The 19,001-nt window shown below is 32.9% G+C and overlaps 1 protein-coding gene across 2 annotated transcripts in view; it reads right to left on the bottom strand.

Moving 5' to 3' along the window:
* Window positions 1-19,001, bottom strand: part of CapaR (Capability receptor) — a 413,965-nt gene that overhangs the window by 102,732 nt on the left and 292,232 nt on the right. For both annotated transcript variants that reach the window (XM_085961129.1, XM_085961130.1), the window contains exon 4: window positions 14,445-14,644. In XM_085961129.1, coding sequence (XP_085817255.1) covers window positions 14,445-14,644 — 200 coding nt within the window. The remainder of the gene's footprint in view (window positions 1-14,444; window positions 14,645-19,001) is intronic.

The following is a 19,001-nucleotide window of genomic DNA, read 5'->3' as shown; positions in this document are numbered from 1 at the left end:
ATTTTCAAAATATTCTTTAGCACGTGTTTAAAGTTATCCTATATATATAATATTCCACATTCAAGAATTGTAATATCATACAACCACACCAAGAGCAGAAGGTAAGACACTTCCCATTATTTTTGTGTTCTCTGGGTGTCACTGTACTGGTGACTATCAGTAACTGACGAAGTCGTTTAAATCAGAGCCGAACAGGGTCGTTTATAAGGCCGTTTCTATTTTTCTTACAATATATTCATTAATAAGTCAGTGGTGTCTAGCTATCTTATTACTCTTTCAAAGTATGTCTTGTCTAGCCTAGATATGGTGGTTTTTTGCCTCTCCTATCCGTCGTAACGACTACACGTTCACGATTTCAAATCAAATCACTTTTTCCAATATGAAATCTTTGCGTGATCACAATGTAAAATAAATTGTAATACCGATTTACTTAAGTTTTTTGTGTGTAAATTCTTTCTGACCCAAATAGTATTAATAATCCCTCAATGGATCGTTCAAAATTGATATGATGTATTTTAGTAGATGGAATAAAATTCATAATATCCAAATAATATCGGTGCTCCATAACCGATATGCCGTGACATACCGGTGTGTCATTATATCACGTGTGCCACGTTGGAATGCGTTCAAGAGAAAGTTAAAAAAAAAATCACTAATGAAAAAAATATTCGGCTAGTGATCACAATCGATTGTGTTGCCATGCATGTTTTTCGTTTTTTATTTTTAGAGTTATAGTAGCTTTCAATTCATCGTCGATATCAGGGTGTTCCAACCGGTGTAAAATTCAAGCATCCATAATCGATTCGTTGCTTTAACACAATGACATCTACATTTAAAAAAAAAAACATTGATTATTATAAGTAGTATTAACATTTTAGGTAAATTGTGAGGTCCATGAGTAGGTCTTTCAAGCATTGGCTACAGCATTCTATTTTTTTAAGCAAGCACAAATATATCATTAAAAGAGTGGATTGTCTAACAATAAACAACTCAACAGATAATAATAATTGTAATTATTTTAACATAGATTTTTACAATTTTTTATTAATATATAATTATTATAATTACAGTGACATCTAGTTAATATGCCTCGAAGGTTCATTTATATTTGGATTATAATTGGAATTAGATTCTAATAATACATAACGTATATGCTACGTAATTCTGGTAATAAATGTCTCTATGAAATCGCAGCTTTTGATGTGAACCTCCTTAATGGCGGTTTCCTGCGCCGACTTCTGTTAGCATTCTCAGTCATATCATATACACTTCATTCACTACATATTATGAAAAATCATGATGCGTACTAGAACAATGTTCCATTATCTTTTAAAGAAGATCAACAACACCCACTAAAATAATAATATTAAATTTATATTTAGAAACCTTAAATTAGGAATCCGATAGTAAAAATTTCAGATTATTAGAATTATTAACATTTTTTTTAAGAAAGTTGTATGGGAAACCCATATTTAGAATATAGGACATTAAATATTAATAATTAAATTTAATTAAATATAATTAAAATATAGGACACAAAATGCATTTTCATCGCGTATACGTGAAATAATTGAGCGGGAGAGGGAAATTTTATTATAAATATGTATTATAAAACTAATCGTGATAGTATAATATTATTATAAATATATTTATTAGAATCCAAATGTCATACGTACACTCTACGTCTCGTTAGTGCGTGTTGAATACGGGTCGATTATCTAGTGTCCTTATGAGGTTTCCTACAAGCTTATTTTAGATTGTATACAGAAGGAATTTCTTCGATGTCTTTATTTTAGACATATAACTATTTTCCTTTCGATAATTCGTCAAATAATCAATTTCCAACTGCCTTTCAATAAGGCATGCTTACTTTTCACACTCTTGAATCTCGTAAGTCATTTCTGCTCTTGAGACATTTTTACCTGTTATCACGAGGGATGGTTTCCAATCCTGGTGTCCTAAAGAATTTGAATTTACATGCGCCAGGGTTCGAAATGTACCGGAGTGCACTGGAGCGCGCTTCCGGCGCGGATAAAAACCTCAAAACAATCGCTCCGTCTCGTGGAAAAATTTATTTGAACGTCTGTGCTAGATAAGCCATATAACAAAAAATCTAACACACTTATTTTCATAAAATACATAAACAATTAAATAACTATGTTAATATTTTCGTAAAATTTTCCATTTCGAGCGCTGAAATGCACTTGTCAATTACCTATGTAGTCGCAGCCATGATCTATTCTGGATCGGAACCGTTTCCTCGTATCAAGTCTATCAGGCACCATTAGCGAGGGATGCAAGGCAAGCCAACGCGCTTCCCAAAGGCATATACATTTTCAGTGACGTGCTATAAATTTTGTTTTCGAAATATTATTTTTCTATATAAAATTGTATGTTTTTTTAAATATACATTTTCTTCTTCTCTCTTGTCTTCTTCTCTCTTGTTAATCTCATCTTGTGATTTGTTATGTCCACAATGTTTTGTTTTCTTAAATAAATAAATAAATAATATTATTATATTACAAAAAGCCAAAATTACATCTGGTTTATTTTTACATGGAGTACTCAAAATAATAATATGTTAACGATAGAGTTTGAAAATGGTGGTACATACCAACCTTGTATTTAAATAATATTCCACAGTATTATGTCATATAAGATAACATGAAAAAAGAACTGGTCTATAATATAAAGTGAACAAAGTTTTCCGACTCAAGTTGTAATTGAAAACCGTCCTTCAGAGTACTTGGCAAAGAACTTCTGGTTAGTGATTCAAATATATTATATCTAAACAGTATAACCGAATAATTTCCGTTCATCCTATTAAAAATGACATAAATTCGAGCAAGATTTTCTAGAAGGGGCTTTAAGTATTCAAAAACTCAATTGATCAAGTATTTTATTATTATTTAAAACACGGTCATTGGCTATTAAACACTTCAAATGCAATCTTAGGCACGGTCACATAATACTTACTATAGTATAGGCGACGGACCAAGACAAAGTGGGGCCCACCGCCAGGTAGCAAACAATTTTTGACAAATTTTAAAACATGAGTTTACGAGTTTTTCTTCGAATGTGTTAACTGTCAATTCATGGTAGAAATGCATTATATTATTAATTTATTTTAATTAAACGCAATTTTTTATCGTACTTATTTCACTTTGGACCGGTTTAAGCCACTAAGATGAAAATGTCCTTCTGAGGCGGACGATACCGGTTCATATATTAAATAAAAGTGAAATACTATAAAAAATTGCGTTTATTAAATTAAATTAATAATGAATTTATGTTATGGACAGATTATATTATAAAAAATTCTCCTTCAGGTAGACAGTCTCGCGGCCAGTCCCGTCAACCGGGCGACCGATAACACATATTATATTGGTTTTAACATGGAACATGTTTTACTCATGATCTCCGACGCAAAATCGTTACGAAAAATAGACGTAGAATAACTCTATAGACGCGCAGCCCGCCCGCGGCCCGCGAATTTGAAAAATCAGCATTCAGAGAATCAGTGGGCAAAGCATGTTCTATGTTTAATAATTTTAGCCGTCAGGATTTAAGTAACCATCATCTGAAGGGCCCAGGGGGGTAGGAGTTCCCCCCCCCCCCCGCGACGCGCAAATCGCTGAGTTTTTTTTACAAATATTGTCCTGAAAGCGCAGGAATTTTGAAATAAATAAAATTAAAAAAATCTGTTCAGTTAAAAAATATTGTGTCCTTAATAATGGCATCAAAATATTAGATATAGTTGTCAAAATAGGTAAGTAATATTGTTTTTTGTTTTCCTGAAATAATCACTAAAATATTATTATTAATATTTTGTAATGATTTTTAACAATTGCACCTATGTAAAACAGCCATTATTTCTGCTCATACATCGTTTAGATACCCACTATTTTATAAATGTAGGCGAGCCGCGGAATTCTGTGATGAGTTTCCGTGTGCCGTGTTTGAGAAAAGGTTGCGGACCACTAATCTAGTTATTTTCTTTTCGCATTATGCGCAATCCAACATTGACCCAAATAGTAAAAATGGGTAGAAATGTTGTTCTAAGTACAATACATTTCCTGTATTAGACAGAAAATTTATAAAAGTTCTACGATGAAATTAATGTGAAATTTTTCGAACCACCAGTAAACAACTTTTCAACGTGTCAGCAATATCCAGCACAGGTTAAAAGTTTAAACTTTCATACATACTAAAAACTTTGAAAACCCGTGATAACTTCCCATGTGTACCTATATATTGATACTAAATAAAATTGTGGTCTTTTTATTGTTCAAGTAGAGTAGAGTTTGATACTGTAAAAACAAACTTCAGTCAAAACCACAGTAACATTTTGAAATATGCAGATAAAACTTATAACATAAAAAATCAACTCAACTGCACAGTGTTTTTTTTTTACTACATATTTATATATAACACATTGGTTGCACACAGTAAACTTCACTATTTCCCACTATTGTAAGTGGATGGGTTATTTATTACATTAGACTGTCTCGATTTAATCATTTTACAACGTTTTTATTAGGTCGTATTCTTATTTGTGCGGTGGTTGTTTATCCAGTACAAATCTTGCAATCAATTTTTAACTAACTTCCCAACTAGTTAGACATTTGAAACTTTTATAATATATCAGAACACGATGCCAATGCATTTTTTTAATACTTTTAGTCATCCTTAAGTAGAATTTAATTTATTTTCAGTTAATTCTGTTTTGTATGAAAAGTTATTTCGGAAGAAATCCGTATTCCAATCCACTATTATTGGTTGCTAGGGGTCTGGGGTCCTAGCAACTAAATTATTAATATATACCTGCGTTACTATGGAAATCAATATGAAATGTCAAAATGACATTTCAGTATTATTTCTATCAAATACAATTTTTTTGATCGTTTAAGCTAGTCAAGTCAAGTTTATATGATTCAACAGAAAATTTAAAAACGTTGTAAGTATATAAAAAGTTCTTTTTATCTTTTTTTTTTTTTAATTGAAGATATCTTTTATTAAATAATCGAATCATATTTTTTTTGTGTCATCCCCTAGTTACTATCAAGGCGATCTTGTCTGCTACACTGAGTTACTAGCTACGGTGGTTCTTATGGCCCCAAATGCGGTATTTTATTCTGCTACATTGTTCGTTGATCTTTTTCTGGATAATTGTGAACTGTCAAAATATGACCAAAGTACAGTAGTTTTCTGGTTTTGATGAGCGTTCGAAATGGAAAAGTTTACGAACCGGAGCGCTCGAAAATTTTCTGAGGATATTAACATGGTTATCAAATTTATAAACACAAGTGTGCTAGATTTTTTGTTATATCCCATATCTAGCTCAGACGGTCAAATTATTTTATCCACGAGACAGAGCGATAACTTTACAGATTTCACGAACCGGAACGGCGCTCATGTGTGCTCCGGTAACCATTTCGAGCCCTGGTTTTGATACTGCGCAGAATTTTTTAATCCTAATTTCCTGGGCACTATTAACATAATAAGTTTATTTTTATGAGTATTCACTATGTTTTTAAACAACTATATTAAAATGAAAATGAACTGATATTAAAATCGTTATCTCTTTCGATTTTTTATAACCTACGTTAATCAAAACAATTACTTACAGAAATACACAATATACGTAACCTACTGCATTGCTACGTTTAAATTGGTTGCTACTAGCAACCTACTAGCCACATTATTAATTTGACAGCTGTCTACAATTACCTAATGTGTACTGTTACTAATCGCACAAGCTAATTACATAAATCAACTTGAAAGGTGCTTCACTGCCTCTAATTTTACATAAATCTTACATCAAAGACAATAATGAAAATGACATTGGTATTTAAAATGATATACCTAACTAAAAAACAGTAAAAAAGAACTCTATATAACAATAATATTAACATATTACAATCAAGTAAAAATAAACGAAATACAATTTTTCATTAGTTTAGAGAGAAAAAAATTCTCCTGTGAAATATAATTTTGGTTTATTCGCCCTTTTTACAAAACATCAACGAATGCAACATCCATCTCAAGAGGACGTTAAAAATGGTAGCGAGTGACTATTACAGACGTTGTTAGTTTCCAAACTGCATCGTGGCCATTGTTAGCAAGCACTGCAGAATAAAATGTTTTACTAATTCGGGGTCTTCTACGCAAAAATTAAAAATTGCGTAGGTTTGAGGATCCCGTAGCTGTAAAACAAATCAACTTGGCATTCAAAAACAAAAGATGTCGACTGTTACGTCACAATAATAATATTAACAAATGAGAAAATTCATGGCTTGTTATTATTTAATTTTTCTTTGAATAGTAAATCAAGATAAAACCTCATTATTTACAGGATATACATTAGAATTTGATTTACACAATTTGGTTACCTTGATATTTGAAAAATACTATTTTTCCTTCTTCGCTTTACGTTTGGGTTTCTTTATCGCGGGTCCTTTCCTTTTTTACCCGTCTTCTTTTTTCCACCTCTCTTTCCCTGCATGAGTTCTTTTGACAACTTTTCCACCACTTGATTTTCTTCGGCTCTGGCGTACGCTGGAACCTCATTTGCAATAATCATTGATTGTAATTTTTCCGTTTATAGTAATATTTCCTGTATGTATATTATCCATGATATAGCCGTGACATTTCATTTTTATCCAGCTAACTGTTTCGTAATCAATTGTTTTTTCAATCCAGAAACAATATAATATATTTTTAAAAATAGAATCCACTAAAATTATTTTAATTATGACAATATTTAAGTTGGTAGCTAAGTAAATTATTATAGAGTTGGGAAAGGTTATCACAATATTTAAAAAATATATATATATATTTAAACCCAAGTATATCAAATATGTCCACACATACCATTGTATAAACATATAATACGGTAATTTTGTTGTAGGTAATAGGTTAAAAGGTTATTTTACGCCATTTTTTTTTATTTACTTCACTTATACGAAGAATCGGCATGATTTTCAATCAACATTGGGTACGCCTAACTGTGCGAAAAAACATCCGACAGACACTTAATATAGAATTATTTTTATTTCGTAAAGGAAGTAAAGACCAATTGCATGCAATATTTAAATGTTTATTTTGTTCAAGGTGGAAATTACTCAAAATTTAACAGTTAGGTAAACAAACATCTACGCCGCCCGATTTCTTCTGGAAGATTCTTTTCAAGGCTGTGGATGACGGTGAGTAAAGAAACAGTATTTTCTGCTGATTTTATTCAAACGTTCGTTACCTAAGTATATCATTCACCATGGCTCCGTCTTTTTGGGATTTTCGGTGATGAATTGAGGTATTAAGGCTATAGCTCAGTTGAGACAAGGTCTAAAAAGATCGTGGCTAGGCGATGCACGGATTGCGGGTCGCGGGTGCAAAGACGCATGCCGACCGAAATATAATTTGTCATATAAAGCCAACATGCGTCAATTTAATGTTCTGTTTATCGTTATATTAGTAACGTGGGGAGGATCAATACAACTCTCGCCCGTATCCCTCTGACACCGCCATCGAGAGTGGAGGGCGTGAGCTACAGAAAGACTATCTGAGCTGGCCTACAAGACCGCATATGCGGCATGGCAGGCGAGATGTGTGGCCTCCCCTAAGGGCCGCCAGACTTTTCTATACTTTCCAGATGTCTCAGTGAGACACGTCATGACGAGGAGACTGGTGCAGACCTACTGGACTAGTCAATTTATGACTGGCCATGGAAACTTTGCGGCCAAACTGCAGGGGTTTGGTTTGGCAAGACATGGGTCGGGTTGCTCATGTGGACACGACCAGCAGGACGCACAGTACGTCCTGTGGGACTGTCCACTTATGGGCCCCGAACGAGCGGAGTTGTTTGCCCGGGTCCGACCCCATTCGGGCCCAATAGGACACGCGGACATGGTGGCAACCGAGGCCAATTTTGCGGCCTTTACTAAATTCGCCAGAGCGTACGGGGGGCGGGGCACTAGATCGACTCCCCTTGCGACTCTTCAAATTAAAGTTACTCTGATAGTTGCCATATAAATTAACATCATGCATTCGCACTTTGGTGCACGGTTGCATTATCAGTCCCGTGCGGCTCTGCTCGGGACAAAATGAGGGCTTAAATTCTTTGATCTGGCACACGTAAGGGTTATGTTAGCCGGCCGCGTATGACGTGGCTGCATATAGGTACATAACGGGAGCGGAGGTGGGAGTTTTACACACCATGTTCTATTAGTAACAATAATAATATATTCATTGACATGTTTTCTTTTTAAAGTAAATGGGTAACGTTTATAGTCATCTTTACATGATTTAAGAATTAATACCCTCGTCGCCATCACGAAACAAAATGACGTATTGACACCTCAACGTTTGCTCTAAGACTGCCAGCGAGTCCAAAATGTTGTCGCGCCTATAGTTGAAAAGTATTTGCCGCTTCACTAAAGTATCGTCTTAATAGATTAGGGGTCTTAATTTGTTATCAAAACCTGTATATCGTTTTATTTCAGTCTAAATATCTGTAATATATTCAACAGATAAATCTAGTCATGCCCAAAATCTACCCATTTTACAAGTATATTATTATGCATCATGTGATTATTTGAGCATTATAAATAATGACATGGGTAATATGCATAATGACCAGAACAATCGGGCAATAAATAATTAATTAAAAAAATATTCATCTCTCTGCCGGATTCATTTGGTCATTTGACACGGTTATAATATATACATGATAGGTAGAGATAGGGTAATTCAAATATTCTGATTATTTATTATGCGTAATGCCCAACCAATCATTTCGTCCATAAAATGGATGCGCATTAAAATCAGTTTGAAATTATTGTATTGATGCATATGATATTACGTTATACATACGTACAACATTTTTCTGTTTTTAAATAGTGCAATAAAATAATAATGATTTTAAAATGCAATCTGAAACTATTTCTGATTATAATTGCATTTAATCGACAACTTCTGACACACACATAGAGGGGAGGAGTATAAGTCATCGGGTTCAAGTGAAGAAAAAAAAATACAAATATTTACGTTTACCACTACTACTTACCGCGGTGATAGAGGCAATATGTTTGTTTGTTTGTTTTAACAACAAACAAGCCACAACAGATAAAAGACCTTTAACTTAAACACACTTCCCTCTAAGTTACGCGAAACAAAAACTAAACGAAGACACAATAGAGCTATGGAACCACAGATACACAACATCCGCCACATTATCAATAACGCAGAAATTTATTCCAAATATAAACTCTGCCATCACTTTTGCCAGGAACTTAAAAATATCACACGAACTCACACAGATACTAACAAGCCACGGAGCGGTGCGAGCTTATCTGAAAAGATTTAAATTGAGGGATGATGACTGTTGTCCATATGACGGCAACACATCTCAAACTGTGTGGCATGTCATCAACGACTGCTCTATACTAGAAAGGGAGCAATAGACTCTCAGCAGACAGCATAATCATGAAATTGACTTCCAAAAGCCTCACGAATTACTAAGCAATAGAACAACACAAGAACACTACACAAAATATTAAATCCTGGCCATTAAGAAAATTAAAGATATAAATGGAGGAACCTTATTAGCCCCATATCAATGCAATTAACCCACCCAACCACCTTGTGCGAAAAAGCAAGTGCATGGTTATTAATATAAAAAAAAATGTTTGTTTTTCATATTGCGATAAAAAGACGGGACAGTGTGATGCAAACGATACAAACGGTCTTTATAATTAGGGATTTTAGATTTTATGAGTTTAATAGGTCGTATCAATTTATAGGTAAGCATCTCTCAAGTGATTATAGCTATAGGTTCAATGTAGAATATCGCTTGATTGTATGTAGATATGTATGTTATGTTAATTTGAAGTCAAACTTGACATATTGCATTAAGAAGCCCATAAAAATTGTGCAAAAATTAAAATTTTATATAATTGCCATCCGGTTTGATTACTTTATCGATATACATATTATTAAGGTACTGAATACCAATTTAAAGTTACCTTAAGTTTGATGACATGTATTCATAACGAATAGTAAAAGATAAAAAATATAATATTACTGCAGGTTTTTAGATGTAAAGTTCATACACACCACTGATTACTTTTTAAAAGTAAATAACATGATATACTTACACACCAGTATCAGGTTGGAGGTAGGATGTTAAGATCCGCTATAAATGATACACATTAAAGTTGTTAGTCATACGTATTGGTTTTTATTGAACTATGACTACAATTTGCAGATGGTGTTGGTTAGTTTTTATAAATCAATTAAACCCCACGTAAAATAAACCATAATAGTTTTGATATACTTTAGGCGATACGACAAAATTATGCAGACTTTTTTATTTATACTTATTTGTTTTCTTCGTCCATGTTTTAAATTCATTAAACCCTGCCTAAACCAAATTATAATAGATAAAAAATATAACTATTAAATATCCAAAGTTGTGTATGATTTAATTGCATTATTTTAAATATTTTATAGATATACGAGTATTTTTTGACTATTATCTATTATGGTTTGAGTTTCGCAGACTTTAATTGAATTTTAAAGACTTACCAACACCATCAGTAAATTGTAGTATTATTTCAATGAAAACTAAGTACGTATAATTGAAAAAGTTTAGTGTGAACTATTTATGACGAATCTTAACAGCTTTCCTCCACCCTTCGCCACTACTACACACACTGTAATGGCGACGTCAACTGATCAATATTGATTCTTCCTTTGTCAGCAAATAGATATCGGCTACTATTAATAACACGTGCATGGCTTTAGCTTAGCTTTCAATTCTAGTATGCAACTCGAAAGCTCATTGCAATGAATAAACATTACGCAAGTTATGATTCGAAGAACTAAACTGAATATTAATCAATATGCATCTACTATATTATATTATATATATTATGCTAATAATACAGTCAAAGCGTCTAACTGGGATTTCGAAATATCTGCCCTTCTCGACTATTACCTCGATACATATTATATATTATAACGCACATGCAACAATTCATCACGAGTAACTAAGAATAAGAATCATTATATACCAGACAAATAGCAGCGATGTAATGGTGAGGTGAGGTTACAAGGCATGCTCGCTTTTCACTCTCTTGACTCTCATCGGTCTTGAGACAGTATTCTCCACTATCACGAGGAATGGTTTCCAATACTGACATTCTAAAGAATTTTAATTTATTTTCACTGGCAATTACCTACGTAGTCGTAGCCATGACATATTCTGGATCAGAAATGTTTCCTCGTGTCAAGCTTACCAGGCACCATTAGCGAGGGGTGCAAGACTAATCAATGCACTCCCCAAAGACATATATATTGTCAGTTATGTACTGTGTATTTTATTTTTGAAAATTTATTTTATTGTATAACACTGTTTATATATTTTTTCTCTACTGTGAGGATAATAATAATTATATTCTATAATAATTGATAAATAGTGAGTAATATTGTTTCACTTATTTTATTGGAAACAGATTTGTTCCACGTTGTGAACGTCCTGAATTATGATTTTCTATGTCCACATTTTTTTAAAACAAATAACCAATCATTGATGTGATTGGATAGTAGCGGAAGAGTGCTAAAATCCGGATAGAAGGGCACGCATCTAAATCCAACCAAAATAATATGGAATCGACTGATCTGAATGTTTCAACCAGGATTTTGATTTAGCACTAACTTTTCATACTGTCAAACGTGATTAATATCCTCTGCACAGTTTCAAACAGATCAAAGCTAAAAGTTTCAAATTGGTAAAACCTATTGATGGTTTCACTGAGTATAAACTTTTTCAAATTAACGTTTTCTCTTCTAACTAGATTGCCAAAGAACTAAAGAACTCTTTGAACATCATAATATATTTTGGAGAACCGGTTTTTAATGTTAATAATGTCCTCTAGTACCTACGCAGATATTAATTGTCCTGTTTGTCGACCAAGGTATATGTAGGTTTCCTCAGTCAATATGCTATTCTGAACTTATAATAATTATAGTTATTTTTGAGTATTTGATTTATTTATGATCAATAAAAAATATCAAATGAACAACAATTTCAATCTTCTCATCAAGCCTTGGCTATTATAATTACTGGGATATTTCGCAAACGGTGGCATTCAGTTTCAAGCAGTATCATTTTACGCAATGATTTATTATAAAGGGGTTGTAGTTCAGCCGATGAATGCTTAACCGACCAGCCTTGAATAGATATCGTCTCAACCCCTAACTAGATGTTATGTAATATAATAATAAGTACTTAGAAAATACAACAAAAACAATAACCGGTAATTTGTACGAAAACACTAGGTTAAAGCGTGAGATCGTTAGATGAATGATATCGAATTGGTATATTACGATATATTTAGGGTTGCCATAAATATCGAGCATAGATATGGAATAATTGTAAATTAATGATGTTTTGGGCTGGTTGGAATTTATTGGTCTTATTACATGTTCGATCCAAAGACAATCATAATATAGGTGTCAAAGAAGTGTAGGTTGTATTAGTCTAAACACATATTAAAACTACATGTGAATTTTACAGACATTTTAACGTTATAAACGGACACGTAGTCATTGTGGGATAGGCATTATAACAACTGCGAAAAAATCTTTTGCATTTTTTTTTACTTTAATAATTAAGTCATGTATAAAACATATTATAAAACTTCATGCATGACTTCAAAACATATACAATAACTTTGTTTATAGTGTTAACTGTCAATTCATGGTAGAACTGCATTGTATTAATTGATTAATTATTTGTTGAATGTTACACGTATTAAGAATTATTAATATTACTAATATTACTAATCATCATCATCATCATCAGCCTGAATCTATTCACTGCTGGATGAACGCCTCTTCAAGTTGCTTCCACTTCTCTCGGTCCTGTGCATTGCGTTGCCACGTACTTCCGCAGAACTTTATCATTTCATAGATCCAGCGGCCTCTAGGTCTACCTTGTGGACGTTTTGTACTTCTTGGATACCACTGGATTGGATTGGTTTTGTACTTCTTGGATACTCTTCGAGCTATGTGTCCAGCCCATCTCCATTTAAGGCTTTTAATAAACTCTATTACATCGCAAACCCTTGTCTGCTTCCTTATCCACTCATTCCTCTTTTTGTCCTTTCGCGTTATGCCCAGCATGCACCTCTCCATACCACGTTGTGCTACTCTAAGTTTCTGGATCAATAATATATACAGTAGCGCAACAGCATCTGTAAATCTTCATAAACTATCGCGCAGATTTCCTATCAGCAAAGGAGTCCGACAAGGTGGTACAATCTCACCTAAACTATTTACAGCTACCCTTGAAGACTTATTCAGGCAACTTGACTGGAATGACAAAGGGATCCCCATAAATGGAGAATACCTGAGTCATCTGCGCTTTGCCGATGACATAGTAATTTTCTAGCAAGACTCAGAAGACCTCCAAAGCAGAATGCAGGAACTCGGTGAAGTAAGCAACAAAGTAGGTTTGAAAATAAATGTAACAAAGACGAAAGTCATGTTCAACTGCTTTGCAGGCCAAAAAGAGATCCTCATCAATGGCACTCAGCTCGAACAGGTGAAAAGCTACATCTATCTGGGACAACAAGTGTCTATAGATGGATGTATATTTGATGAAATTGTTCGCAGAGTAAAGCTAGACTGGAGTGCTTTTGGCCGCCTGAATAATATCTTCAAAAGTGACCTTCCACTGTGCCTAAAGCGCAAAGTGTTTAACCAGTGTGTGCTTCCCGTGATGACATATGCGTGTGAAACATGGACCCTAAGTAAAAGAGAATATTACTAATATTACTAAAATATTACTAATTAATTACCACATTTAAATAGCATGGTAATTATATCTAATGGCCACCTAATCGTTACGCGCCTAGCGCGTCTTTAGAGCTGAAAGACTTTTAATCGTTATTATTTATTATGAACGTTTGTTGCGATGTATTAGTAGGTTATTTGGTCGCTTTTATGATTTTGTTTGATAAATGCCTATTTTAGGATTATTATTTAGTTGATAATGTCTCTTTGAGTAGGACAAAACCAGCCCATAATTAATTTTAAAAAGTTGGAATAAGTACTATAAAATTGTGTTTTATTTAATTAAACAAATAATTTATCAAATAATACACAATAACTCATACAGTTAAACAACTTAGGCCTTCCAGCAAACCCTAAAGTCGTATATTACCGCTGTGGAGAAATTGCCCCACGTTGAAAATAATAGCATTAGAATGTTAAAATTAGAGTTTACTATGATGGTCGTATAACGGCAATTTTATTTGACGTATATTATGTATCATTCAATTCGACGTAAGATTTCAAAGTAGGTATCAAAATATGTTTTTCAATGTTGAGTGTTGCAATAATATACCTACATAGATAAAAATATTAAATATTTCACTTACTTGGTGGATAGTTCATGTAATGTATAGTCGTATGCATTGCGAATGGTGCAGCACATAGCAGCGATATGATCCAGAGGGCTGCTATAATCCTCACCGGCCTCTGCAGGCCTGACATGGTGTAGAGATGGAGAGGGTGACATATCGCCAGATACCTCTCAGTGGAGAAGGCCACGATCGTTAGCACGGAGACGTATGAGGCCCTGGCGGAGAGAGAAATAAAAGAGAGGTTAAAATTATATGGAAGTGAAGTAGCGATATTCTTTTGATAACAACATTTAAATTATTAAAAAAAAATACTTGAAATATCGATAAATAATATTCTTCCTTTCTTAGATAACATGTTTTGGGAACGGAGTAATTTTGTGTGCATTTCATTAAAATTATATATTATGGTCTGTCGCAGCCATGGAGAACCTATGACATGCAATATAATTGTTTAACATTGACCAAGATGTCACAAAATGAATTTCAGGTACTTTTAAACGATCAGTTTTGCTATCCGATCAGTCTCCGTTTCAGTCGAGCTGTCACTTAAACTGATGAGTAAATGCAAAATTATTGTGGCCGACTGAAACCGAAACGGTGACAGGATGGGTATTGTATCAGTTATCGTATCCGTTTTTAGAGTTGCCAGTTAAATTGACGTCTAAATTACTATGTTGCGGTATTTTTCATAGTATTTTTCTATGTTGGATTGAAATATTATTATTTCTTCAAATAATATACGTACTGCATTATATCAACCAATATGTTTATAAAGTTATTAAATAAATAAATAAAAAAAGCCTTTTTATTTCTTACAGATAAAAAGTAAATGACAGTGAATTGACTATATCTAATGTATATATAACCTATAATTATATATGTTATGTATATATATATATATCTATGTATGATTTTTTTATATTTTTGTACATATATATATTAAGATTTTTATTTTGTATATAATACTGAAAAATAATGTTTATATATTAAAACAGTGTTATGTAACATTTGTATAGTACATATTTTTTTGTATTTGTAACTTATAATATAAGTATATGTAAGAACCCCTATTCAGGTGAAGGCCTCCTCCAAAGAAAAAAGTCCCACTGGACTCTGGAATAGATGCAAGGCTTATTGTATTTCGTGGTTGTATAAAGAAGACCTAAAAGGTCTCTAGTTGGATTCTGGGTATAAAAAATGACTGGAAAAGCGAAAAGTCATGTTTTTTTTATTTGAAAAGAATTCCTCTGTACTCAATATGGCCCAGCGAAGTCAAAAGGTTAAATACCCATGCTCTAATAAAAACATCTTTATGGGATAAGCGCCCATTATTTCGATTTTTTTAGTAGAAAGTTCGCCACTTTGCACTATGGTAAAGTTTTGCGAATTTGAATACCTAGAATAATTTAGAAATAATTCGTGGGTCGGGATGTGTAGTCAGGTAAGTCACAAAATAGCAAAAATGAGATATGAATGCCACTATACTAAAAAAAAAAATTATCTTTCATTGTGTGTAGTCAGGTAAGCCGTACGTCTCACCATTGGCGAGATGCAGTTTCAGTCAAAACATATTTTTTATTTTACGGGGTGTGTACACAGTTAAGTCACATGAGTAGTCAGATAAGTCAAACATTTTGTGTGACTTACCTTACTACTCATAGTTGGCTTACCTTCAAACGTCATACCTACTCAGTGTTGATTTTTGTGAATCTAATGTATTTTTTAAGATATTTTGAGAAATTTTGAATCATATTATAATAAATTATGACTTATATAAATAAGTAGGTATGTGTATTATTTGTAAATAATAAAAATATATCAAATTTATCGAATTTGATTTATTTAAATCTAAAAACACGTACACAATATCTAAACAAATAATCTTGCTTCTAGGTTCAACCACATACTCCAATAACTTGTATGTTCGCGATTCATTGATAGCATAAAAGATCCTGATTTTAATATTCAAGAATTAATAGTCTAATTTACCAACATTGAAGAACCACGCCCTTCATGCTCAAATAGTGCTTCCACGATTACACATCACAACGATGTTTTAACCTGTTACCCTCGTTCTCGATTGAGAAGTAAAAATCACCAAAAATGTAACTTAAGGGACGATACAAAGCCTTCAGAAATGATAAAAAAGTTGCACGAAAAACTGGAAAAAGTTACACAACAACTACCTATAATGGAAGTTATGAATTTTAAAATGAAGAGTTATGAAAAAAGTCGTATCAGACAAAGCGAACCAGGAAAACAACATTTTCGCCAAGTAACAGTTCAATATTACTTGACTGTTGAACTGTTACGGAAACCAATTTGTAAAGGTTGTACACTAAAAACATTAAGTGAAAGTCACATTTTTTTGAATATGTTTTGAAAAAAAAGTGCGACTACTTCCGGTATAGGTACTTATTCAAGAAGATGCAAGAGGAAAAATATCTCTAAAAACAAAGATAGCGAAGAAGATATGCAAATAGCAAAGACACATATACTCTCAACTCCATCAGTATAAGATTCATAGCTCGAGAAAGGACTGTCAGAAAATACTTACCGCCACATTTGACAATAATTGTGATGTATTCTCAATATTTGAAGAGTTATTAGCTCTAATCCCATCAATATTCGTTTATACGCAGAAATAATCCATGGCATGAACTTAACATTCAAACGGCCAAATAAGGATACTTGCCAAAAATACGATAAACTTAACTTAATTAAGAATTCCACCAACGACGAAGAAATAAATAAAAATCGTGAGGATTTGAAAGAGCATCATGACGAAGCTGACTTTGCATGTTCAGCTAAAAGTTGTGATAAAGAGTACTTGCAAGATTCCTCTTGCCAAATTGTAACATTTGACATGCAGCAAAGTTCCCATGCCTTTTACAAACGACATTTGACAGTGCATGATTGTGATAATAACTAGGGATATTGCTATGTATGCCATGAGACTCTTGCTAATAGAGAAGCTAACGATATCGCTTCATGTCTGTTAAAATACTTAACCAAGGGGATACATGATAATATTAAGCATGTGATCATGTATTCTGATAGATGTGCGGGTCAAAACAAAAATAGCCACGTAGCTGTAATGTGCATGATAGCAGTAAAACATTCTGAGACTTCAAACAAAATTGATCACATTTTTTAGTCCCTGGCCACACACATATGGAGTGCGATAGTGATCATCGCATAATTGAGAAGAAAAAAAAGACATTTGGTGGAACGATCGAACATCCTCATGATTGGGCCAAATCAATGTGTGAGGCTGCAAAGAAAAATCCTTTTAAAGTCACTGAAATGACTCGTGCAGATTTTTTAACTACTCGGATCGATTAAAAGGACCATTGCCACTCAGAAAAATAGACACAGATGGGAATAAGTTTGTTTGGAGAGATGTTAAGTGGCTTCAATTCAACAAAAACGAACCGGGAATAGTGAAATTTAAAAGAACTCTCGACGAGACGACTGCATTTTAACAAATTTCATATATAAGACGAGACAAGACGAAAGATTTGATAGACTTACTTCCATACATTTCACCGTATTATAGAGAATTTTATGAGTCACTTGAGACATCTGAGATAGTCAGTGATATTTAACCTGATACCATTGAAGAAATCCATACTGAAGCTTAATGATAACGATGAACCTTTATAATATTCAGGTTTGTGTGATTTTTCACTACTTAAATGACATTAAAGTAAAAAAAAGTTATAAAAATGCTACTTTTAAATTTATATAATATTTTGTTAAATAAGTCAATAAGATTTATGTATAAAATGTGTGTTTTATTGCTAATATTAGTCGGATTAACATGAAAACATAACAATATTACTTTGTACGTAGTAAGGTAAGTCAATCATTTTTTGTGCAAATCCAGTTAAGTCAATTCCCTTTTTTTAAAACCAATTAAGTTTTAATGAAACAAAATAGTTAGAGTACTTCTAGGACATATAATTGAAAGCCAATTACATGTACTTTGATTTGTTATCCATAAAAAAACATAACTATAATTAGGGGAATGTGGGGAATTTTTTGAACTTTGTTTTTGCTATATCTCAAAATGACAATTTGTGACTTATCTGACTTCACATCCCGACCCACGAATTATAATACACGAAGTAGTCCTTCGATACATAGACTAGAGTATAATATCCTATCCATTACGTCAGTGTTGACTTAATATTATGATGTATACAATATACATGTTAGTATATAAAGCATTATTGATGAATTCAAAATTGAATACATGTTTATAGTAGATTGTATAGCGTAGAGTAACATCACAATATTTATGTTTTTCTATGCATTTATACATCGTTTTGTAGTTTCGGCGCCGCTAGTTCCAGTGTATTAATATTTATGAAAGAGTAGTAAATTCAACAGAATTTATCGAATCGACTATACATTTTGTATCTATTCAAAACTCACAAAACAATATTTCGAGGCGCTGACATTCTCTCCCAACAATGGAAATTCTTTTTAGACAGAAAATATTTTCACACATAGTATGTTATGCTTGTCGCGTAATATAGAGAAATGAAAATTGGAAAATACCGCGTC

This window comes from Rhyacophila brunnea, unplaced genomic scaffold (assembly GCF_057557595.1).
Source record: "Rhyacophila brunnea isolate RB1 unplaced genomic scaffold, BYU_Rbru_1.0 scaffold_12, whole genome shotgun sequence".
In the NCBI taxonomy this organism is placed as follows: Eukaryota; Metazoa; Arthropoda; class Insecta; order Trichoptera; family Rhyacophilidae; genus Rhyacophila; species Rhyacophila brunnea.
Note: the sequence above shows the minus strand (reverse complement) of the source record. Positions and strands in the feature narration are given on the sequence as shown.